The sequence below is a fragment of the Babylonia areolata genome, chromosome 23, assembly GCF_041734735.1.
Source record: "Babylonia areolata isolate BAREFJ2019XMU chromosome 23, ASM4173473v1, whole genome shotgun sequence".
Lineage (NCBI taxonomy): Eukaryota > Metazoa > Mollusca > Gastropoda > Neogastropoda > Buccinidae > Babylonia > Babylonia areolata.
In genome coordinates this window covers 17932926-17959807 of record NC_134898.1, presented here as the reverse complement: position 1 = coordinate 17959807, position 26882 = coordinate 17932926, and the positions used below count along the sequence as shown (strand labels likewise).

Below are 26882 nucleotides of genomic sequence, written 5' to 3'. Positions count from 1 at the left end.
ACTCCCTCCCTTCTCTCTACACCACTTTAAGGCCCCCCACTCCCTCCCCTCTCTCTACACCACTTTAAGGCCCGTCACCACTCCCTCCCTTCTCTATACACCACTTTAAGGCCCGTCACCACTCCCTCCCTTCTCTATACACCACTTTAAGGCCCGTCACCACTCCCTCCCCTCTCTCTACACCACTTTAAGGCCCGTCACTCCCTTCTCTCTACACCACTTTAAGGCCCGTCACCACTCCCTCCCTTCTCTCTACACCACTTTAAGGCCCGTCACCACTCCCTCCCTTCTCTCTACACCACTTTAAGGCCCCCCACTCCCTCCCCTCTCTCTACACCACTTTAAGGCCCGTCACCACTCCCTCCCTTCTCTATACACCACTTTAAGGCCCGTCACCACTCCCTTCTCTATACACCACTTTAAGGCCCGTCACCACTCCCTCCCCTCTCTCTACACCACTTTAAGGCCCGTCACCACTCCCTTCTCTATACACCACTTTAAGGCCCGTCACCACTCCCTTCTCTCTACACCACTTTAAGGCCCGTCACCACTCCCTTCTCTCTACACCACTTTAAGGCCCGTCACCACTCCCTCCCTTCTCTCTACACCACTTTAAGGCCCGTCACCACTCCCTTCTCTCTACACCACTTTAAGGCCCGTCACCACTCCCTTCTCTCTACACCACTTTAAGGCCCGTCACCACTCCCTCCCTTCTCTCTACACCACTTTAAGGCCCGTCACCACTCCCTCCCTTCTCTCTACACCACTTTAAGGCCCGTCACCACTCCCTTCTCTATACACCACTTTAAGGCCCGTCACCACTCCCTTCTCTCTACACCACTTTAAGGCCCGTCACCACTCCCTCCCTTCTCTCTACACCACTTTAAGGCCCGTCACCACTCCCTTCTCTCTACACCACTTTAAGGCCCGTCACCACTCCCTTCTCTCTACACCACTTTAAGGCCCGTCACCACTCCCTCCCTTCTCTCTACACCACTTTAAGGCCCGTCACCACTCCCTTCTCTCTACACCACTTTAAGGCCCGTCACCACTCCCTCCCTTCTCTCTACACCACTTTAAGGCCCGTCACCACTCCCTTCTCTCTACACCACTTTAAGGCCCCCCACTCCCTCCCTTCTCTCTACACCACTTTAAGGCCCGTCACAACTCCCTTCTCTCTACACCACTTTAAGGCCCGTCACAACTCCCTTCTCTCTACACCACTTTAAGGCCCGTCACCACTCCCTCCCTTCTCTCTACACCACTTTAAGGCCCGTCACCACTCCCTTCTCTATACACCACTTTAAGGCCCGTCACCACTCCCCTCTCTCTACACCACTTTAAGGCCCGTCACCACTCCCTCCCCTCTCTCTACACCACTTTAAGGCCCGTCACCACTCCCTCCCTTCTCTCTACACCACTTTAAGGCCCGTCACCACTCCCTTCTCTCTACACCACTTTAAGGCCCGTCACCACTCCCTCCCCTCTCTCTACACCACTTTAAGGCCCGTCACTCCCTTCTCTCTACACCACTTTAAGGCCCGTCACCACTCCCTCCCTTCTCTCTACACCACTTTAAGGCCCGTCACCACTCCCTCCCTTCTCTCTACACCACTTTAAGGCCCGTCACCACTCCCTCCCTGCTCTCTACACCACTTTAAGGCCCGTCACCACTCCCTCCCCTCTCTCTACACCACTTTAAGGCCCGTCACCACTCCCTCCCTTCTCTCTACACCACTTTAAGGCCCGTCACCACTCCCTCCCCTCTCTCTACACCACTTTAAGGCCCGTCACCACTCCCTGCCTGACGGGGGTCAAACACTCAACAACAACCTGCAGCCCCCCTCTCAATCTTTCACATACCTAAAGTAATAATGATGATGATTTTCTAATATCACTTCAAGTGGAAAGACGTTAACCTGAAGACGAATGATGATGATAATAATAACACGTAGAAGTAATAGTTTTAGTAGTAGCAGTTGTAGTATTAGTAGTACATTTATGCAGCGCTTTCAAGACCCTAATAGCTTTTAACTCTCTCCATACGAACGGCGAAAGAGACGACGTTAACAGCGTTTCACCCCAGTTACCATCATCAAAATATTGCAAGCGGAAGGCTCTTATACTGAAGAGGTGAATGTTGACAAAGAATACCACAATTCTGACGACGGAAGCTAAAGGTTGGGTCATTGAGACACCCACTGGACATCCGAGGGGTCTGTGTAGAGGAGAAGAGAGGACTGGCCGTACTGAGTGAGTTAAAACGGAAGCACACAAGAACAGACATCCACCCACCCACCCCAACACCTTCCCTCACCCCACCCCCCACCCCTCATCTTCCCTCTTTCACCTCACCTGACGGAGGGCGTGCCCAACAACAAACGCCGCCAAAGCGGAACGAGGCATGCTGACAATTTCTCAACTTCTCTCGCTAAAACTTTACGCAACAACAATCTCCGAAGACTCCGCAGTTCAATTCGGTTATCGCGTTCAGCTGTTAACCGAAAGGTTAGTGGTTCGAGCACACCCAGCGATGATTTTTTTTTTTTCTCTATAATTTGCCTCTATGTATCTTTCATTTCATTAAATTGATTCACACAGCGCGTTGGGCTTTTGCATAGGTCAGGCAAGTGCTCTTTATTTACTCATTTTTTATTCCAAAGCAGAGGTGGTGTGCTGTATATGGATCAGCCTACACGCTGTGAAACCTCCTTGAAACTGAATCTGTACAGGGAAAACTATTACTACAGTGTTACACGACAATAATTATGTCATCTGACTGAAGCCTAAAACATTTAAAACGTTGTATGAACATTAATCTGTTTGTAAAAAAAATAACCGATATTATTGCTCTGAGATTGTCCGACCGCGAAGAGCACGACAAAGACCGCACACGTCCCAAAACATTATGTCAGTAGGAACTCGTCATATAGTTCTTTGTCAGGTTAACCACTGAAGTAGCGGAATCGCAACAGAAAAACAAATTATACATCTCACCACTCACGTCATTTCAACAAGCAATATGTGAGATTACATAGTTTCTTCCATATCTGTAGAATTTAGATCAGATCCAAAAGAATATTGTTTTCACTTGTTCCATGTCACTGGACCCTTTTTGTCTGTCAAACGTCCGAAGGGCAAACTGTCGATACTCATGCATCTGAAGGGGGGGGGGGGAGCTTTTTTCTATATGTACCTACACATAAATGACGAGCAGAATGGTTGTGTTCCAATAACAAAGTGTGTGAGCGGCATTAACACGCATGGGAGGGGAGGGGGGGGACCACATTCTTGTCGCACCCTGTCTTTGCGGATCAGTAACCTGTCTGTGTGATGGATGCTCTCATCAATTCACTTCCTCTTGCCTTTCAGCGAAAAGTGAATGAATCAACTGACAACAGCACGGGTTTCTGCAAAGCGTTTTTGTGGAGAAATCACACATATTGTTCAAGTTTAAAATCACTGATGCTTCAGTCAACAGCACCGGGTGCAGTAGTGGTTAGTTGGCTTCAAGCTGTTTACAACTGACAGTTTGTGAAACTTCATTATAAAGTGCAAACGTTTGCGGCTACTGATCTCTAAATCCATCTGGTTCAGAACAAATACAAACGCCATTTCAATTACAGAAAATCACACACACACACACACACACACACACACACACACACACATATATATATATATATATATATATATATATATATATATATATATATATATAACACATACCTCACTCACATGCAGCATGTGCGCACGCATACGCACGTGCGCGGAGTGATAAAAGTAACCCCTACCCCACCCGACTCTCCCCCTCCCATTTTATTGATTGAAAACAACAACAACAACAACAACAAAAACAAAACCAAAAAAAACCTCTTTACTGTTTAGACTCAAACTTCGATACGTGACGGGGCCGTATGTGTTTTTCATTTAATGTAAGAATTCTGTTCTTTGTGAAAGGTACATGTTTACATGATTTCCTTCTGAGGAATGGGTGATTTTGCTTTCTTATCGTTGAAATGGATTATGTACATTAAAAAAAAAAAAAGAAGGTTATATTGTTGTTGTTTTCTGACTCTTTGAAGCAGTACATAGTTTTCAACAATATACTCAATGTGTTGTTCTATATCACCGATCCCTCTGAAGCTTTTTTTTTAATGGAGAATATATGTGGAAAGGCTCTTGGAATTACATGCACCTGTATCCGCGCATGAGACAATGGTGTGTGAGTGTGTGTATGGGAGAAGACAGCGAGATGGTTCGTTGATTGGTTAATTCATGAAACATTGTTACAAGCTGATTCTCAGGGAGGCGTCCTGCGTTCCAACAATTCCATATACGCTACAACACATCTGCAAGGCAGATGCCTGACCAGCAGCATAACCCATCGCGCTTAGTCATGCTTTGAGTGCATGCATTATATAATATTATATTTGTGTACCTATAAGAGTGGGTTTCTTCTACAGGAGTTTGCCAGAGGACATCCTGTGTGTGTGTGTGTGTGTGTGTGTGTGTGTGTGTGTGTGTGTGTGTGTGTGTGTGTGTGTCTAGATAGATAGATAGTTATAGATATTTTTTCTATATTGTTTGCTTTTGATACTCAAAGAAATAAAGTTGTTGTTTTTTTTAAAGTGATGAAAAGACTGTCTATGTGTGTGTGTGTGTGTGTGTGTGAGAGAGAGAGAGAGAGAGAGAGAGAGAGAGAGAGATAACGATAACAATAACGATGTTTTATTCCAGAAAGGCCATACCCCATTTGAAGGGAGTACACATAGACAAAAAACATTTTAGAAAATGATGCGCACAAAAATATTGTACATGTAATTCGTGAATATGTATATATATATATATATATATATATATATATATCTTTGAACAATATCGTAATATAGCTCATAATGGTTCTTCTCTGAAACGACTTATACAGAAAATCTGCGAAATGTGTGTGTTTGTGTGGTGTGTGTGTGTGAGAGAGAGAGAGAGCGTGAGAGAGAGAGAGAGAGAGAGAGAGAGAGAGAGAGAGAGAGAGAGAGAGAGAGAGAGAGAGAATTCGAATGTTTCATTGAAAGTAAAAGAATAAGCTACATGCTTCTTTTCATCATGTCTTCGCGACAACAGAATATGACCTTTTTTTTCATCATTAAGAATATAAATCAAACGAAGTAGAAAGAAGAACAAGAAAATTAAGGAGGAGGAAAACAAACAAGAAACAACGACAATAGAAGAATAAAAGAAAAAGAAAGGAAGAATGAAGGAAACAAAAATACCATCAGCTTGGAGAGATGATGATCCTAACTCAAGAGACTGATAAATAAATCAAATGATTACTTCAAAAGAATGATATAGACTAAAAAAAAATAAAAAATCACACACACACACACACACACACACACACACACACACACACACACACACACACAGACAGATATATATATATATATATATATATATATATATATATATATAGTTATCAACTATCTAAACCTGTAAATCATGTCTTAAAAAAGCGATACCAAAATATATAAAGCTCAAACAAATCGAAAAAGTGAACTCAAAACGTAACTGAAATGCAAAACAGAATATAACAATATATGGGACAGGGAGGGAGAAGGCGGGGGATGAGGGAAAGGGATCAGGTGGGAGGAAAACGTAAGGAGACAGAATTTATATACTGAGAGAGAGAGAGAGAGAGAGAGAGAGAGAGAGAGAGAGAGAGAGAGAGAGAGATTTGGATTGGATTGGAATGGTTTATTCACAATCAGGCCACAGCCCCTAGTGAAGGGGGTATACGTAAACATAATACAACTCAACGAAAACACATAAGCAAATAAGCATTAATATAGACAACAAACCGTGCATTGTATCCGTGTAAATATATAGACAACAAAAAATACATTATAACTGTTTTACGAAGTAACAATTTCTCTTAATTTGAATGCCTTATATAAGAATACCGAAAAATTATGTACGTCATTGGTATTGCTTGACGACATTAACAAATTCAACTTGAACAGAGAGGGATGCTTGTAGTACTTAGGTTTTATAAATATTTGACGTACATGTTTTAGTGCTGGGCAGCAAAGAACAAAGTGCACCTCGTTTTCTTGGGCTTCATGACATAAAGGACAGACTAAATCATTTGCACAAAAACTTCTGTATCTAAAGTGATGCACTGTCAATTCTGATATACCTAGTCTAAATCTTGTCGTTACACGTTTCAGATGCCTGTCTATATCTAACAGCAGATAAGGTTTCAAATCAGGTATATTACAGAATGTTCTATACATGTCAAATCTATCACTAGTACAAATGTGACTATACCATGTTTGCCATCTACAATCAATAAGCCTTTGGCGAAAAACAGATGTAAAGCTATTAACGCTACCAACACCCTGTTCCATCCACACAAAGCCAAATCCATATTCGAACAGACAAAGACGAACCTTCGTTACCCAGTTATTTTTTCCCTTTCTATCTAAATCATGTAATATCTTATAGGCTTTATACGGTATTCTATTATCCCCCATTTGCAACAGTTTTAGCCAATATCGCATACAATTTACAGCAGAGTTTACATATATTGGGTAGCGATTTGTTTCGCCATAGACTAGATCATTCGGTGGAGAGAGAGAGAGAGAGAGAGAGAGAGAGAGAGAGAGAGAAGGAGAGAGAGAGAGAGAGAACTCCGGCACCTGGTACTGTGGGTTAACGTGTACAGCACAACTTAAAACCACAGCTTGCCATCAGAAGAAAGAACGAGCAATAGTACCGAGTCAACAGCACAGTACACCGGCAACGACAGAGCTAAATAGAGGACTTGAACCACGTGTCCAAGTGTCCACACGGAAGAGGTGCAGTAAACCCAGATCTATGTACAGCTCCCAGTGTCGCACAGAGAGATTGGGGTGGTCGGGAACCCTAGCCCTGCACTAAGAAAGCAATGAAGGGCCAGAGGGTTCTCCTCGCTGTCTGCTTGAGGAACATCAAAGCTGTCCGCCACCCCGCCACAACTGATTGCCACATGAACATAAACGGGTGGAACAAAGCCCGCAGCGTCAACCGCTAAAGCTTTGTGGGTGTCCAAGTTCGCCGGTTTATGTTTTCTGAAAAGGCAGACTTAATATTGACTGAGGGACGAGTCTTTGTGAGAGGGGATCCCGCGCGGGGAGAGAAGAGCGGTATGAAACGCGGAGCAGGGTTTGTGAGGCCCTGCCGGTGGGCCCCTTAGTCCCTCCTGCTCCGCGCAGGGCTGGTGGAGAACATTGAAGTCCCCGGCTTCAAAAGAGTAATTAAATACAACACTCATCCGATCTAGGGGCCCAGTGGTCTATGAGAGTGGGGGACAAAATTCCACCTACAGGCTTCAAAGGACAGTGACAGAACACATGTAGCTGATCTCCCCTACATTGGCTCTATTCTTCTTGTTAAGTATCTTTCTTCTGCTGCACGTACCCGTACCTCACCAGAGAGACGGATATATACAGATATAAACTATAGGGTGTGTGTGTGTGTGTGTGTGTGTGTGTGTGTGTGTGTGTGTGTGTGTGTGATACTCCGTACTCTGAAATCCTAATTTCTCCTTCATTTAAACCCTGCTTTATCACACTTCAAAACTTTTCACACGCGCGCGTTTATGTATGTGTATGTGTGTGTGTGTGTGTGTGTGTGTGTGTGTGTGTGTGTGTGTGTGTGTTTGCACGCACACGCGCTACATGAACCGGAATTTCTTAACCATCTCCAACTACCACCAAACTGATCAAGTTTTGTTGTTGTTTTCTTTCTCTTTTTTTTCTTTCCTTTAAAAAAATTTTTTTTGAGAGAGAGAGAGAGAGAGCACAGCCAGCCGACACGCCGCTACATATCTGGTAACTATCGTCCTTCCCCTGACAGGCGGCCCGTGGCTGACCCTGGCAGGCCACGAGGAGAGCGGTGTGCACGTGCAGCGTGTCGTCCTTTCCGCCATCGATCAGGACAGCGCCGTGACGGCCTGCTGCATTATGGATGAAGGACCAGCACACAAAGTGGGTCACTCTACCATCCCCCGCCCCTCACGGCAACTGCACACAGCATCTTGGGCTGTTTTTCTGCTTCATTTATCCTCCGTGGACCGGAGATGTCTCCTTCGTGAGTTTGTCGACAGGGGAAATTGACACAACGAATGATATTGCATGAAATTTCACATTGTTGAATACACATGCACGCCTGCACATATGCACGTACATACATGCGCGCATGCATTTATGCACGTACACACATGCGCGCGCACGTACAAATACACACATACAAACACGATCAGACAGAAATGGGTTGGGGATCTCTGCATATATTCTTGGTATTCAAGCCAATAAAATGTTGGAATCTCTCTTTCCCCTCCCCCCCTCTCTCTCTATTTTTTTTTTTTCTCTCTCTCTCTTACAGAAAACAACTTGTGAAACCCTATTATACACATTCTTCTGTTTAAGGAGTCCATTTCGCTGAATTATAACATCCAGTGTCTGTTCTTTGAAATAAACAGTCGGTACAACCTTTCTTTTTCTTTTTTTTTTTCGTTTCTTTTTTTTTTAAGCAATAGCAGGCAGTGCAGTGTTACAAACACGGATACAGAAAGCCTGTGTTTCAGTCTGTGTGTGTGCAAGGCATTCGGACATAATGTCTAATCACTTCAATAATCAAAGAAACAGCGTATCTGGGCATCTGACATCAGACTGTGTTGTCCTCTGAGGAGAGAGATTCTTTTTTTAATCTTTACTGAAAACGCAGAATATACATTTTCTGGAAATATCTCCCTCCCTCTCTCTCTCTCTCTCTCTCTCCCCCCTTCTCTCTCTATATATATATTGAATGTGATCCCCTATTGAAAGGGGCTGTGGCCTGTTCAATAGATTAAATCTCTCAACAAAGCCTTTTGATCAAATTCGATCTTATATATATATATATATATATATATATATATATATATATATATATATATATATATTTCAATAGTATCACCAATGTTAACACTAAAAGAAGAAGTGAAAAAAAATAAAAAAAAAAAAAGCTGCCAGGTTGAACACGAAATGTCAACAACAAAGGCCACACAAGCCCGGACGTCAAGGTTGCGGTATTCAGTCACTGAGGTTACATCAGAGCTGGACACTTCAGCTGATCAGCATTTTCACCTGACCCCCCTCAGTCTCATTGACTATCATATATAACTTCATGGTTCTCGTTTTTCTCAGCCCAGCTGGGCTCAGGGGACAACTTTGGGATGAAAACACGTATAGAACAAAACTTCTCTCTCTCTCTCTCTCTCTCTCTCTCTCTCTCTTTCTCTCTCTCTCTCTCTCTCTCTCTCTCTCTCTCTCTCTATCTAAATGTTCAAAAACCTCTCCATAATCCTGATAACAGAACCACGAAGACTGAATCGCGATGTGTTTACCTGGATGTAAGCAAAAATGAAATGCTCTCTCCCCCTCTCTCTCTGTATACATAATATATAATATACATATATAAATAAATACATATATGCGTGTGTGTGTGTGTGTGTTTGCAGGTCCCTTCTTTCGGGAACTGAACTTGGTGTCAACTGAACAGAATCTTTACGGAGCCGGCAGTGAAGTGTGTGTGCCTGATATAATTATGTGAGATGTACTATGTCCTGCAAAGCCTGCAGTCCATGGGATGTGTAGAGCTGTGTGGCTCGTCACGTGCCACAAACTGTGAGCTGAGTATTTTTTCAAAGTTTTGATCTGTAGCTTTCTTGGCTCATCAGTCAATAGTCTTGTTTCCTTGAATGCCGAATGCCAGCTTGATCAGAGGTCCACGCCAGAACAATGGAACAGCCGCCCTTTTCGTGGAACAGAACTTTGTTCATGAGGGTCAAGAAGCACAGGATGATTAAATTTCATGTTTCGGCTGGTGAAAATCTCAGGGGCCGGGTGGGTGGGGCTCTAATTAAAGAAGATTAAAAAAAAAAAAAGTATTTGATTTCGGACTGATACGCCCTTTCTCCCAAGTTTGACTGGAAAATCAAACTGAGTGTATAGTCATTCGGATGAGACGATAAACCGAGGTCCCGTGCAGCACGCACTTGGCACACTGAAAAAGAACCCATGGCAGCGAGAATGTTGTCCTCTGGCCAAATTATGTAAAAATAAAAAAAATAATAATAATAATAAATAAATAAAAAATAAATAATCCACTCTGTTCTGATATGTACACAAATATATAAGCATGCACTCAAAGCCTGACAAGCGCGTTGGGTTATGCTGCTGGTCAGGCATCTGCCTAGCAGATGTGGAGAAGCGTATATGGATTTGTCCGAACGCAGTGACGCCTCCTTGAAAAACTAAAACTGAATACGCCGTTAGAACCAGGTGAACATTGAAAACGCATATACAAAACTGGGTATGGATGAACTTGGAAAACTATGCATCTCCACCCAAACCAGTCATGACACACCAAAACGACATACTCCCGTATGATTAATTCATAAGGTACCAACAGCAGTTCCTTTGGTAAAGCAGTAATTGGAATAACTGTTGAAAACGGTCGGCTAAAAGTACACACACACATATCTTTACAATTTTGTATTCCAGAACAAAAGAAAACAAATATAATTATGTTCTATAATTTCACAATAATATTCTATTTTCAACGGATGTTTTCTTCTTTTTTCTAAGTAGCTGTGCACTGTTTTGCAACATAAACACAGGCAATATAAAGGAAAAGGAAAGTGATAGTTATTGTGTTTTTGTATTGTATTAATCTTTTTGTCACAGCAGATTTCTCTCTGTGAAATTCGGGCTGCTCTTCCCAGGGAGAGCGCGTCGCCACACTGAGAGCGCTACCCATTTTTTTGGTATTTTTCTCTGCCTGCAATTTTATTTGTTTTCCTGTCGAAGTGGATTTTTCTACAAAGTTTTGCCAGGGACAGCCCTTTTTTGCCGTGGGTTCTTTTATGTGTGCTAAGTGCATGCTGCACACGGACCCTCGGTTGATCGTCTCATCCGAATGACTAAAGACATGTTAGATATGAAACTCGATTTTTTTTTTCATGAAACAAGTTAAAGGGACACGGTCAAAACCTTGAAGGTTTCAGATTTTCACAATGGTTCACGTCACCAGAGATGAACATCAAAGGTTGGCGGTGAAAGCATACACTTCATTGCTTTGTTTAAGCCAACAAGAGAGGGAGAGAGAGAGGGAGAGAGAGAGAGAGAGGGGGGGAGGGAGAGAGAGAGAGAGCTACTGGAGGAATGGATCAGTGCATTTTAAACACCATATTTCCAACAGCCAATGTGAGCTGACTAAAAGCATAAACTGATAATTTGTTCATACCTGGTTTTCTTTCTTTTTTTATTTTTTTTTTTTTTTCATACATTTACGCTACATCCTATCTTTTGGAAAATGTTGTTGTTGTTGTGTGTGGTCGGTTTGATTTTTTTTCTTCTAGTTGTCAGAATACAGTTTCAAACGCTTTCAGAATTTCAGAAGAAAATAAAGGAAAACTATAAGAGCTGAACGCTTACTTTTGTGAAACCAGTAAGGTTATTTGTGTTATCTGCTTATTTCTGTGTTTACTCTTTGAAAAGAGGGCAATTTCCAAACCTTATGTCCGCTAGAAAGAGAAACAAACAACTCCACTGGTTTACACTTTGAGAGCAATGTACTAGCAACTGTTCTGATGACATATTAATTAATGGTGGGTAGCAGTGAGAATGCTTATAGTTACTGTAAGCACCGGGGAGTCGAACTTTAAACATTGTGACTGCCGTCCAGCACACACCTACCAAGTGTGACGGCGGAAACACCGCGCACTGATGTGATGAAGCAGATGGCGCCACTCAAGACATGAGAGTAAGAGAAGTGAGAGAGAGAGAGAGGGAAGTTAAGTCAATGAGTGGGAGGAGGGGTGACAAGGGGAGATGGGAGTTGGTCAATCGAAGCACAGTGTCTGAGAGAGAGAGACAGAGACAGAGAGAGAAGGGGGAGAGGGGACGGAAGGGGGAGAGAGAGAGAGAGAGGGGGGGGGGGTTGAAGAGACTTCGAGTGCGCAGCGATGTCTTGACACGGTATCCTTGATGAGGGACACAAATGGATATGTATTTTAATGACAGAACGGCTTCTCTCTCTCTCTCTCTCTCTCTCTCTCTCTCTCTCTCTCTCTGTATAACATGTTGTTATGGCTGTGATGTGCTTGTATGTCCATGTACACCCTTTCATGACGAGCTGTGGCCAAACAATGAATACATGACTGGCACTCTCTGACACACAAATACATGACTGGCACTCTCTGACACACAAATACATGACTGGCACTCTCTGACACACAAAATACATGACTGGCACTCTCTGACACACAAAATACATGACTGGCACTCTCTGACACACAAATACATGACTGGCACTCTCTGACACACAAATACATGACTGGCATTCTCTGACACACAAATACAAACGCGCACGCTCAGTTACAGCAGCAGTGGCAAGGTGATGTATGTGCGACACAGCCAGCCGGCCAGAGAGAGACAGAGACAGGGAGAGAGACAGAGAGAGGGGCAGAGAGAGAGAGAGGGACAGAGAGACACGGAGAGAGGGACAGTGACAGAGAGAGAGGGACAGTGACAGAGACAGAAAGCGAGAGTCACGAGAGAGGACGGACAAACAAGTGTGCCATACATACTTTGAGGACATGCCGTTTGTGTTACCTCGCTGTAAAACCTATCTATTCTGCAAACGCCATCGGCTTATTTGAGATACAGCGCTCTAAAAATCCATCATCATTTATCATTATCATTATCATCATAATCAATATCAACATAATAATAATGATAATAATAATAATAATTAGTAGTAGTAGAAATAGTAGTAGCAGCAGTAGTAGTTGTAGTAAAAGTAGAAGTATCTGCAAACGAAAGCAAATAAGAAAGAAAAATACCTACTCAAACTGGCTCCGCAAAAACCAAACTACAGAACGAAGTTATGTATGTTTTTTTCAGTACTTAAAATGTGACATGTAAAGCCAGCTTTAACATAAATGTCTACATATTCACGAAATTCGTGAACGATTGTGTAAAACAGAAGGTCCGTAAAAAAAAAAAGCATACATAGCCTCTTCAAACCTACTCGTCATGAATTCTACGTTCGTTCATGTCTTACCCGTATTCTGGCTTCAGGCTTGTCGTGTTTCACTTGCACATGGCATAGCAGTCTCGGTTTGTGACATCACCCCTCATCCTCATGTTTTGACTAGAATTTGGTATCTTTTTATTGTGACTTTTTTCATGTACTCCCTATGGGTTAAAAAAAAAAAAAAGTTCGTCTTGTCTTGCCTTGAACAAATTAAAAGCAACAACAACAACAACAACAAATGCGCGTTCATAATCACTGGGTTTTTTGTTGTTGTTGTTTTGTTTTTTATTTTCCCCCTATTTTTCTTCTTTTTTTTCTATTTTCCTGTGTGTGTGGGGGAAGAGGGGGAGGTGAGGGGCAGGGGGTAGATTTTTTGCCTGTGCCTCTTGTACAGCTGCCCTATTACATGGCCGACCTTCTCTCTCTCTCTCTCTCTCTCTCTGTGGTGTGAATGTATGAGTGTTTAGGTGTTTATGAATATGCACTTATTTGCTTGTTATTTCCCCTTATTTTTCGTTTTACTTTTCGTTTTCGTCGTTTGCTAAAATAAGCTGAATAATCCCCCTTGGCACTAGAGCTGTAAAACGCTATTTGCCAAAAAAAAATTGTCATTGTCATTGTCATTGTCTCTCTCTCTCTCTCTCACACACACACACACACACACACACACACACACACACATATATATATATATATATATATATATGTGTGTGTGTGTGTGTGTGTGTATTCTTTATCTATAAACTGTTAGCCAATCAAAAATAGTGATCACAGATGTTAACCGGTTTGTATTGATTGATGTAAAATGTTCAGCCTGTGCCTTTTTGTTGGTGTTATCGTCAGACCTAAAGACCAAAGTGAACAAGCTGTGCACTTGAAGGCTGGAGGATCATGAAGCACTGCTTGAGTGTGATGACAGAACAGTCACTGCAATTCTACAGCTTAACACATAATGGACATGACGCACTGCTTGAGTGTGATGGCAGAGCAGTCACTGCAATTCTACAGCTTAACTCACTGCAATTCTACAGCTTAACACATAATGGGCATGACGCACTGCTTGAGTGTGATGACAGAACAGTCACTGCAATTCTACAGCTTAACACATAATGGACATGACGGAAGGGAGTACGCAGATAACGTGATATCATTTTCGGAGAACAAAATATCATAAACAAATAAATGAAGAAAAAAAAATTAAGCATTAAGAATAAGAATGATGATGATGATAACCAAATAGAAATAAGCAAACATCTTACTTTCACAGTGGAAGATTAAAAGGAAAAGAAATATTTCTGTGTAATCATCACGTCCTGCTCACAAGCGCGCACACACACACACACGCTGTTCCACAGTCACACCAGCGCTTTGGCACAACGTGTCCAGGAAACGATATGTGCATGTACAACTCACAGCCGTCTTGTTGACCGTACAGGTTACACAATGACATTCTGACCGACCGTACAGCACAACACAAACAAGGCGCACTGCTTTCTCGCCATTATCGAATTTAATTGCCCACGATTATAACTCCAACATTCGCCGTCGCTGGCGAGTTAAAACGACTACAGTGACGTGGAATAGACAAGCAAACATAGTATTTTAGGCGGGTATAGAAGTATAATAACACAAATATAGATTGACAGATTGATAGATTGATTGAATGATTATAAATGAATAAATAAATAAATAAAGATGTCTAAACAAATATTAACACGCTAAAAACCCCGAACACACTGAACAAGTAAAATAAAAACCACCATTCACCCCCATTTGTATATCAGCAAACTGCCTCAATTTTGACAGCAATCAACCCGCACATGAAAAGAGCACACAATTTAGATGAAAACCTTTCGTTCCTCTGTTGTTTTAAATGAAAACAACAATCACACAGTCAAAGTTAATGAATTTACCCAGTCAATTAGGTTATTTCCGGACCAAAATTGAATTGTACATGCACAGATTTAACAACTTTTTTCCGCTGGCTCCTCTCTTTTTCTTTCTTTCTTTCTTTTTTTTAAAGGCATGGTTGAGATCGTTCTAATTAACGAATTTAAAATCAAATTTTTTTAGGACATTCTAAAAAAAACCACTGTGTGTGTGTGTGTGTGTGAGTGTTTTCTTTCCTTCTTTTCTAAGAATGTACAAATATCATGGATTCAGTGCATATATACGCGTACAAATCAACGAAATTTGTAATTTCCTGGCTAAATTGTACGCCGATTTTTCTTTTAATTGAAACCGAAGAACACAACTTTTGGTTTCATGATTATACAAGTTCAAGCCTCCTTTCCAGTTCGTAATGCAGTATAGCATCAAGTGCTTTCAGTAACTCGGTAAAAACAAAAACAAAATAATAAAATAAAATAATAATAAAATAAAAATAAAATAATAAAATAATTTTATAAAAAATAAATATAGGTCTAAATAGAATTAAGAAGTGTAAATTGATATTGGCCCAAAACAAAAATTTAAAAAGTATGTTTCTGGTACGCGTTACATTATAACTTCAACATGAATTTCTCCAAACGGTTCAAATTAAACAGTAGGAGAAAAATATTTTTCTGGCAAATATTCCTCTCTTTTTTTCCCCCCCAGCTAATTATACATGAAAAATTATGTCTATTTTCATAATTATATCTTAAAATGTGGCCCAAGATATTTCTCCAGTTAGTTTTGTCCTGAAGTCATAATTATTACCACACTACCTTTTCTGCAATGAAAACAATGTGCTCGTTTGTCGCCTTCAACGCACACCTGCACCCCCCCAGATCTTACCATCATTCGCGACTCTCTATGTTTGAGTACAGTTGTACACAGTTCTCAGAACAGGTCATGTATGTTGATTCCTTCCTACTAAGACACATGAGAAGAACACAGGGAATGATACATCAGACACAGACATCACAACGAATCATGTGTGTCATGAGAAGAAAAAAGGAGATTTACCCATTTTATCGTGGAAATTGGAAAACAAAAAAAAAATGTGGGGAATAAGGGGAATGAGAGGAACATTCTGAGTTACTTGGATGTAATCTAGCAATGAATCTGTGTGGAAATGATGAGGATGAGGATAATAATAATAATAATAATAATAATAATAATAATAATAATAATATGCATTGAATGAAAACGGACACGCACGAACAATGTTGTTTTTTTTTTTCTGGAGATAAAATCAGCACTTCATCTCCCAGTCTTACAATAAATGTGTATAGACATGAAATAAAAAATAATATGCACTGAGTTTCAGTTTCAGTTTCAGTTGCTCAAGGAGGCGTCACTGCGTTCGGACAAACCATATACGCTACACCACATCTGCCAAGCAGATGCCTGACCAGCAGCGTAACCCAACGCGCTTAGTCAGGCCTTGAGAAAAAAAACAAAAAAAAAAACGGGGGAATAAATAATAGATAAGCTTACATAAATAAATAAATGAATAATAATTATAATATAGAAAAAGGTAGTAGTAATAATGATAGTAATACTAATAAAATGATAATAATTTTTTTTTTTTTAAATGAATAAAAATAATAATAATAATAATAAATAAATAAATAAATAAATATGCACTGAATGAAAACGAACCTTTATGAAAAGGACGCCTTCAGAAAAGTAGTCAGATCAATCACTGTATGAACAACGCTTTTCTTCTGGAGATAAAAATCAACGCCTCACTTCCCAATATTCATAAAAACGGAACGTAACATGCAACTTGACTGTGCACAAGCCGCACATATTTCGCTTTTCTTTTTCTTTCTTTCCCTCTCTCTCTCTCTCTCTTTCTTTTCTCATTGTGTGAACAAAATTCAACCAGACTTCACTGACTAAACTGTCAAGACTTTGACAGGCCCAGTATTAAAAATCACCTGCTAAAAAACCATGCGTGAGACAAGGGAAGGTGTGTGATTCTGTCACGTCCTGTTTCTTGTGTTGGTGCAGACAGGTGATCCCGCTGAGTGTAGATATTGTCAAACCACAGCCGTGACCACACCCAACAAAGCAACGGCATAACAACCCCGAGCAGAGCAAAGACATAACTGAACCAAACAAAGCAAAGCAATAAGGCCATAACCACACCCAGCAAAGCAACGCCTTAACCACGCCAAACAAAGCACAACTGCAGCCACACAAAACAAAATAACCAGCTTGTGTGTGTGTTTGTTTGTGTGTGTGTGTGTGTGTGTGTGCGCACGCGCATCTTGCCTGGAGTGAGTGTGGGTTGAGGTTTGAATGGGAGGATTTGTGCGTGCAGGTGTATTGCGTGTGTTTTTAGTATGTATGTCATTGCGCTTTTCATTGTAAACGCTCAGGGTATTTGCATCATTAGATTGGGCGTACCACATGTCTTCTTCTTCTTCTTCTTATTATTATTATTATTATTATTATTGCCGATATTATTATTATTATTATTATTATTATTGCCGATATTATTATTATTATTGTTGCCGATATTATTATTATTATTATTATTATTATTACTATTACTATTATTATTATTATTATTGCCGATATTATTACTACTACTACTACTACTACTACTATTATTATTATTATTACATTATTATTGCCGATATTATTATTATTATTGCCGATATTATTATTATTATTATTATTGCCGATATTATTATTATTATTATAACAAAACCAAACTAAGCACAGCCATAATAATAATAATAATGATAACAACAACAACAACAACAACAACAAAAACAACAACAATAATAATAATAATAATAATAATAATAATAATGAAGATAATAGGAAAATGGACATTTATCATGTGTTTTAACTCCTCAGCACGTGGGCCCAGAGCACTAACAATCAACATCAATATGACAAATCAAATGTGTATGTGGCAAAGTACATACACACACACACACACACACACACACACACCCCACACACCATCCATGAAAGCTGCTGTAGTGATGCTTTCAGTCCAGATTTGAGCTGATATTTTATTTGAACACTGCGAATTCGGTATGGAAGTTCATCCCAGGTAACGGGTTTGAAAAGGCACAGTGTTCTTGTAATTTATGTTTTTTTACTATGTCGGACACAGAGAACACGTGAATCGGCAGATGATCGCAATGAACAAGACAGAACAAAGCTAGCACGATAAGACAAGCACTGTGGGGACGAACCACAAAAAAAGTTAAAACGCATGCAAGAAATTTCGCAGTCATGTCCCTGAGCGACAAGTAGCCAATGGAGTTTCACACACAAAACGAACAGCCATAACCACACAAAACAAATCACAACCATAACCACACAAAACAAATCACAACCATAATTACACCAACAAACTAACGCCATCACTACATCAAACAAAGCACAACCATAACCAGATAAAACACAGCCAGAACCACACCAACAAAGCACAGAAACAACCACACAAAACAAAGCACAGCCATAACTATACAAAGCACAGCCATAACCACACAAAACAAATCACAGCCATAACTATACCAAACAAAGCACAGACATGACATCACAAAACAAAGCACAGCCATGACTATATCAAGCAAAGCACAGCCATAACACCACACAAAACAAAGCACAGCCATAACTATACCAAACAAAGCACAGACATAACATCACGAAACAAAGCACTGCCATAGCCACACAACATAGTCATAACCACATGTGAAGCAACAGCCACCATCACATTTGACATTGTCATAACTACACGTGACATAACTGTCATAACCACACGTGACATAACACTTCCATACCACATGTGACGTGACATTGTCATAACCACATGTGAAATTACACAGTCATCACCACGTGTGACTTGACATTGTCATAACCACATGGGACTTGACAATGCCATCACCACACGTTACAATGCACGTCATAAAATTTCGTAACAGTATGTCATAACCGCACTTGACAAAGTTATACACATCCACACTCTTTAATATGTCCATGTGTCAAACCACACCCAAACATTTTTTGTTCATATGTGCGCGTGCGTGTGTGCGCGCGCGGGTGTGTGTGTGTGTGTGTGTGTGTGTGTGTGTGGTGGGGGAGGAATCATTTTCGTTGCTTTGTGCTTTGCCCCCTATCCAACCTGGAAATAGCCTGAAACCTTGATGTGTTTAAGTCTTCAGTGTTCATGTTAAACCCGACAATAACCATAACACATTCCACTGTCACACCTCGACCTGAAAATGTTACAGGAAGGGCGCCCCGCCCACCCAACAACAGAAATGTCTGCCACCAGAAGGGTAGAATGTTCCTAAACCGTATAAAAACTTCTTCTTTTTTTTTAAATTAACTTGAACAAACAAAATCCCCAATACATGTAAAGTGATTATACTTCATAAATTAAGCGTGAAGTCAGTAACGCCCTGTCCATGCACCTCCTAGCCATGGTAGGCTGAGGGCAGTGTTCACCACGGTCGCTCTGTTACACTTCCACACATTGCTGAATTGAACATGAAGGGATGAACCTCGGACAAAATACAAAACGAACTCTGAATTAACCCAGTCAGCATAGTGCACAGAGGTTGACTGCCACATGCCCAGTGTATCCACTTTTTTTAAATTTATCTGGAAACGGGACATACCCAGACGTTAAAGCTGCAGGCTCAAAGCGGCGAGTGGTATTGTCCTTCACCAGTTCACTGACTGGGGGAATCAATACTCGCTGTGGCAGTAACGGGTGCAGCAGTGGGAAAAGCCAAATGTCTATCATGACCAGTTTGGCGGTTGCCAGGCTTAATGGGGCACTGTGTGACGTTAAACACCCATCAACCCACAGCCTTCCCACAGCTGTGGTCAGCATTAAACTAAAAAGCTAAAACTGTTGATCCATGATTTTTGAAAATGAACAGGTCGTTAGTTGAGCGTTTGACCAGAAAGTTTCACAGAGGGAAGCGAAATGTGTGTGGAGAAAGATTGACAAGACACAGTACACAGACGAGACGGCACAAGCAACATACAGAAAAGATGACACAAATTTTTTTCACAAAAAAGACGGTTAGAAACAACACAAACAACACGGCACACACAGACACTGCACAGACAATACGGTTCAACAACACACAGACAAGACAGTACAGACAACAGACAACACAGCACAGGCAACACACAGGCAAGACAGCACAGACAACACAAACAAGACAGCACAGACAACACAGACAAGGCAGTACAGACAACACACAGACAAGACAGTACATACGACACACACAAGACTACATAAAAAAAACACAAGACAGTACATACAACACAGACAAGACAGTACAAACACACACAAGACTACATACAACACACAGACAAGACAGTACAGACAACACACAGACAAGACAGTACAGACAACACACACAAGACAGTACAGACAACACACACAAGACAGTACAGACAACACACACAAGACAGTGCATACAACACACACAAGACAGTACAGACAACACACACAAGACAGTACATACAACACACACAAGACTACATACAACACACACAAGACAGTACAGACAACACACACAAGACAGTACATACAACACACACAAGACTACATACAACACACACAAGACAGTACAGACAACACACACAAGACTACATACAACACACACAAGACAGTACAGACAACACACACACAAGACAGTACAGACAACACACAGACAAGACAGTACATACGACACACACAAGACTACATAAAAAAACACAAGACAGTACATACAACACAGACAAGACAGTACAGACAACACACACAAGACTACATACAACACACACAAGACAGTACAGACAACACACAGACAAGACAGTACAGACAACACACACAAGACAGTACAGACAACACACACAAGACTACATACAACACACACAAGACAGTACAGACAACACACACAAGACAGAACATACAACACACACAAGACAGTACAGACAACACAGACAAGACAGTACAGACAACACACACACACAAGACTACATACAACACACACAAGACAGTACATACAACACACACAAGACAGTACAGACAACACACACAAGACAGTACAGACAACACACACACACAAGACAGTACAGACAACACACACACAAGACAGTACAGACAACACACACAAGACAGTACAGACAACACACACAAGACAGTACAGACAACACACAGACAAGCCACACAAGTCCTACCTGGCCCCCTCCGTTCATCTTGTTGGTCAGCTTGACCTTGGAAAACGTGACCACCTCCTTCATCCAGTGAGCCCCAAAGTTGGGGGAGTCGGGGTGGATGTAGACACAGTTGGGGACGGCGGGCTCCGCCTTGCCCCCCGCCACCCAGTCCCCGTTGACGTACTTCCACCTGTGGGAGTCCACCTGGACAAAGTCCAGCAGGAAGGTGTACATGGCGCTTGGGTCAAGGCCGGTCACCGAGCACCGGAACACCGGAAACATGCGTCTGCAACACAGAGAAAGGTGACTGTGGTGAAGGGGACATTCTGTCAGCCTGGGGGTTTTGCCTGGGTGAACGGTGTCATTGGAACACACACACACACATACAGAGAGAGAGGGGGAGAGAGAGAGAGAGAGATCGAACTCGAATGTTTTATTGACCTACAAGCTTCTTTTCACCATGCTCTCACAACGACAAAATGACAATAACAACAATAACAATCATCATCATCATCATCATCATCATAACACGACTACTGTTGCTACTACTACTGATAATATAATAGTAAGTAGTAGAAAAAGTAGTAGTAGTAGTAGTGTAAAACAAATGAAACGAAGTAAAAAGAAGAAAAAAGAAGAAAATGAAGAAAGGAGGAGGAGGAAAGAGACAATAGAAAAAAAAAGAAAGAAAGTAAGAATGAAGAAAATTAGATAGGGAAAACATTTATTAGGGGTAAAACATGGGTCAACAAAGGAATACATTGTACTGTACACTTTTTGCTTGAAAATGGTCCCTTTATTTCTTATGGGGAATTTAACCGTAAGCATAATTATATGAATTTTATTACCTTTACTTCTTATGAATCAGCAATAAAAAATTAAAAAATACATTCGTGAAAAGATAATACTGTAGATAACAATACATGTCTGAATACATCTATGTTATTCAAGACGTTGATGTATGTATCTAAAGGTTCAAAACTGTATTATGACATACTCATAAACAACGGTGTCTTTCTACACTGTTGTTCAAAATGGGATGAAAGGTTTAACTTAGTAAATGATTGGAAGGCATGTTTTCTATGATCTGTAAGATCCCTGATGTATAAATGAAATGGTTCCAATCATGAATCATATCCAGATGCCTCGGTACAAACGGTATATTAAAAGAGATGGGGGCTTTGAACATTGATCGATGCAGTTTTTGTAACACAACGAAAGACAGTATCAGACATAACTTATATTCTGGCATGTGCACGACCATCCAACAATTCTGATAAGCATTATTGGGTGCAATGAATGAAAGATGCCTAAATACTCAAAACTTGCCAATAACCGAACCATTAGTCGTACTTGGACTTGACAAAAACATAACTGTTCAAACTAAGCCAAAGATATCGCTTCACTACATGATAAGAAATATAACGTCTACACATATCAAATCCTTCGCTTGACTGGATGTGGCTTTCCCACTCCTGCCACCGACAGTCTATCAACTGTTGACAAAAAAATTGCCCAAACTCAGCTTCATTGCCTACTCCCGGATATTCCCATGCACATCGAAGCCCAAATTCTTATAAAAATATTCGTACATTTGACACCCAATTTATTTTGCCTCTCAAATCTTAGTCATACAGCTTGTTATATGATTTACTTGGCAATCCACTTTCAGTAACTCAGCCAATATCGAATGCATCTAACAGCATAATTGAGACACATTCGATACCTGTCAGTTTTTTTTTCCATCATCAGGTGTTCTCATTTTCAACTCCCAAATACTGTCTAAGCCCAAATAGGTGAACAAATTCACAGTACTTTCCTATCTTAACCCCACAATTTTGAACCATATAACACAACGAGTTGCAACTGAATAATTTTTTTTCAAGAATAGCTCTAGAGAATTATTATTTGAAAAGAGTATTCTCATAAAATGTACCAATGCATTCATTGCCCTGCTGGATATATCTTTACAAGCGGTTACAAAACTTAATCGTGTAGAAAAACAATGTTCCAAAATATGTATTTACATAAACAACAGGCATTACACTACCATCATAAACCAGTCTTTCCCTTGCTGCCAAATAACCGCCTTTCCTACAGACAATGATGTTACTCTGATCCAAATTAACCCGTAACTGTAGTGATAAGCTAAGTTTGTTTTTTTAATTTTATCAGCTGCGTCTGCAGACCCACAAGTAGTTACAACGAAGAGCAGCACTGTATCGTCAGCAAGCAATAAAATGAAGAATTCCATAAAATCAACTGTGAACTTAGCACTGTGTCTTCCCTTATCTATTATTTATACTGTAACTTATTTATAAATGGTGATAATTTTTTTTTTTTTTTAAAGCAGGACTACATACATCTCCCTGGTTGACTCTCGTACAAGTTATATAACCAGTCAGCTTACCACCATACTTTATTCTTGTTTTAACATTACAGATACTCTTGACATAATTTTCAATTTTTTTTCAAGTAACTCCGTTTGTTTGTTGTTGTCGTTGTTTTAAGAATAGACCAGAATAAATTTCGGTTAATTCGGTCATTTTTTTTTCCGAAATAAAAGCTACATACAGGTTATAGTTACATGAGAATTGTTTCTGGATGAGAACTAATAGAGTAAACATAGGGTCAATCGGTTAGTAACCTCGTTTAAATTCAGCCTGATGTTCAGTATTCTGCATATTCTTGAAGCCTTTGATAAATGATGCAGCTATACTTTACTATGAATGTCAGTTAGTTGTTTTTGGGGGTTTTTTTTTGTTTGTTTGTTGTTGTTGTTGTTGTTTTTTTTACAATACCCTTCTTATAAAGTGGTAGAATAACAGATTGACATCACTGTCCGGGAAAATAAAAATAAAACATTAAATAAAACATCAAATAAAACATTCACGAATTTTATGAAAAATTTTACAATTATTGCACTTTGGGAATTTTAAGAAAATGTCTACAATTATTTCACAAAATTCCCCAATCATGCCATCAGGACCTGCTGCTTTTTAAAAAAAATTTCTTTCTGAGAGCTAGCAGAACTATCTACATGGATTCAGATTCTACCTGTGGTAAAGCATAATCAATGTTATCATGTGGCGAATCTGTAAGCCAAAAATGCTGAAACCAATCATCTACAGATAATTCATTCTTCACACACTCCCAAAACTGTTTACAGTCATAAATGGAAGCAATTAACTTATCCAACATATTCTTATTAAATAACTGTTGTTGTTTTTCGTTCTGTCTAGTATATGATTGTATTTTCTCCTAGTTTTTACAACTCACTTTTGCTTGTATTCTCTCCTAGTTTTTAGAAACTCATCTTTATCTAGTCAACTTTATCTAGTGATTTACATGTTGTTAATAACCTACGTACCTTTCGTCTTGTGTACCTGCATTTTTTCATCAAACCAACCATCATGACGTGTTCTTTTGACCACCCTATTGATTATCTTCATGCATGCCGCACACTCCAGTGTACAATCATTAAACATTTCCAATGCTTCATTAACGTTAACATAAATTCGTTCGAGAGATATGTGCAATTAATCGTGACATTCTACTGAGAGACAGACAGACAGAGACAGAGAGACAAAGACAGAGAGACAGACAGACAGAGACACAGAGAAAGAGACCAAAAGAGACAGACAGACAAGAGACAGACAGACGGACAGAAAGACACACAGAGACAGACAGACAGAGAGAGAGCAAAATCCCAAAGATAATGATAATAAATAGTATTTATAATTATAGCGTTGAATCTTGTGCAGAGACAAATCAAAGCGCTTTCAAACCAGTCATTCACACCAGTGTGCACAGCAGCCAACATTTTTGAAAAAAGAAATCAGTCCAATGCGCATTTCTGAGCATAAATATAGCGAACTTAAACATTGACTGAATGAACGGGAACGAGAAAAAACAGAAGACGCTAAACTCTTACAGCGTTGGGCAGATCGACCAAGGGCTCATACTGGGGACAAACATTGAGCGTCCCGTCGGGTGGGAGATGTGGCTGGGTAACGAGAGACGGGCACTTGGGTGGCATCAACCCACCCGCATTACAGCAACCCCGGCACCCGAGTTGTCCTCATCACACCCGCTACACCCATAAATACGTCCAAACCGGTTGCTCGCCGGCTGCTTACATCAATTAGTTCAACCCGACCACCACCATCACCTTTCTACCTACAGCTCCATCCATACACACACACACACACACACACACACACACCTCGGTCCTCCACCCCCACCCCTCCCCCATCAGTATGCCCAAGACAATGAAGGCTCATGTGCTGGCGGGGGGCCCAACTTTTTTTTTTTTTTTTTTTTTTGGTTGTTTTTTTTTTTTGTTTTTGTGGGGTTTTTTTGGGGGGGAGGGTATGGGGGTGGGGTGGGTGGGGGGGGTTGTTTGGTTGATTTTTACACCTTGGGGTGCGGGTTTTGACATGGAGCAGGTGAGCCAAGGTTACAAAACACACATAAATCTGCAGGTGGCCACAGCGGTACATGCCTCCCTTCTTTGTCGGTGTTGTTCAACATGTGCTTGCGCGTGCGGCGCACCAGTTCCACGTTGTATGTAAGTCTGTGGCTGGGTGGAAGTGGACAATTTATCTAGCAGTTTACCTTTTATTGATCCAAAGGTTGAATGTTTTCATAAAATGTGTAACACTAGACTCTGTGTGTGTGTGTGTGTGTGTGTGAGAGAGAGAGAGAGAGAGAGAGAGAGAGAGAGAGAGAGAGAGAGAGAGAGAGCGAACGAACGAACGGACGAAAATGTTTTAATGAACTTTGGCCATGAACCACGATTCAAAACCGGGGGACTGGGGTGGGCATCGGAACGGGTATTATAAAACTTGAATAGATGACACAATATGATAATGTTCATGGACTTGACATTAATTCTACTTAATTAGGTCTGAGTATATGATTTCTCCTTTTGATCGCATGGAAAATAAATCTTGATACTTGGCAATTTCTCTGCTTGTTGTTTGATCGAAGAAATGTACTAAGAGACATATTAAACAGTCTTGAAGAAATTTTGTCCGTAAATCAATATATACAGAACAAACAAACAAAAATGGTATTCATCTTCTAGTTCATCTTAGCGAAAAGGACAATGCTTTAAAACATCATTTTCAGTGTACCTATTAATGTTATTATTTGAAGGAAGCACATTAAATCTGAACTGAGACAACGCCACTCTGAAACAACATTCATCAGCATTTGTTATGTATTTTTCTTTTACAAATATAACTTTAAATGATCTATAGCATGAATATCTGTCTCTATCACAAATAGTACCCGACCTTTCTTGAATGAAGATATCTATAAGTCTTTGCTTGAAAATAATAAGAAATCGAGAGAGAGAGATATCCATGGCTTAAAAAGCAATAACTGGATGCCATTTCAATGCTTTGAGTTTGCCACAGTTATCCCGTTTCATTTTGTTCTGAATAAAAATCTGTTTAAAGCCATATCGAATCTGTCAATACTGGTCAGAATACATGCACCCGCACTTTGTCTATGTCCGATGTGTAAAGACGTTAAAGTTATCCCATTAATTACCCAATTCACATCGAAATACTTAAACAACATACACGCACACGCACACACACACGTACTCTCTCTCTGTGTCTATCTCTCCCGCCTCCCAC

At 40.5% G+C, this 26882-nt stretch overlaps 1 protein-coding gene across 1 annotated transcript in view; it reads right to left on the bottom strand.

Moving 5' to 3' along the window:
* Positions 1 to 26882, bottom strand: part of LOC143298218 (T-box transcription factor T-like) — a 76887-nt gene that overhangs the window by 31251 nt on the left and 18754 nt on the right. Inside the window, exon 2 of the mRNA XM_076611012.1 lies at positions 21256 to 21520. Coding sequence (XP_076467127.1) covers positions 21256 to 21520 — 265 coding nt within the window. The remainder of the gene's footprint in view (positions 1 to 21255; positions 21521 to 26882) is intronic.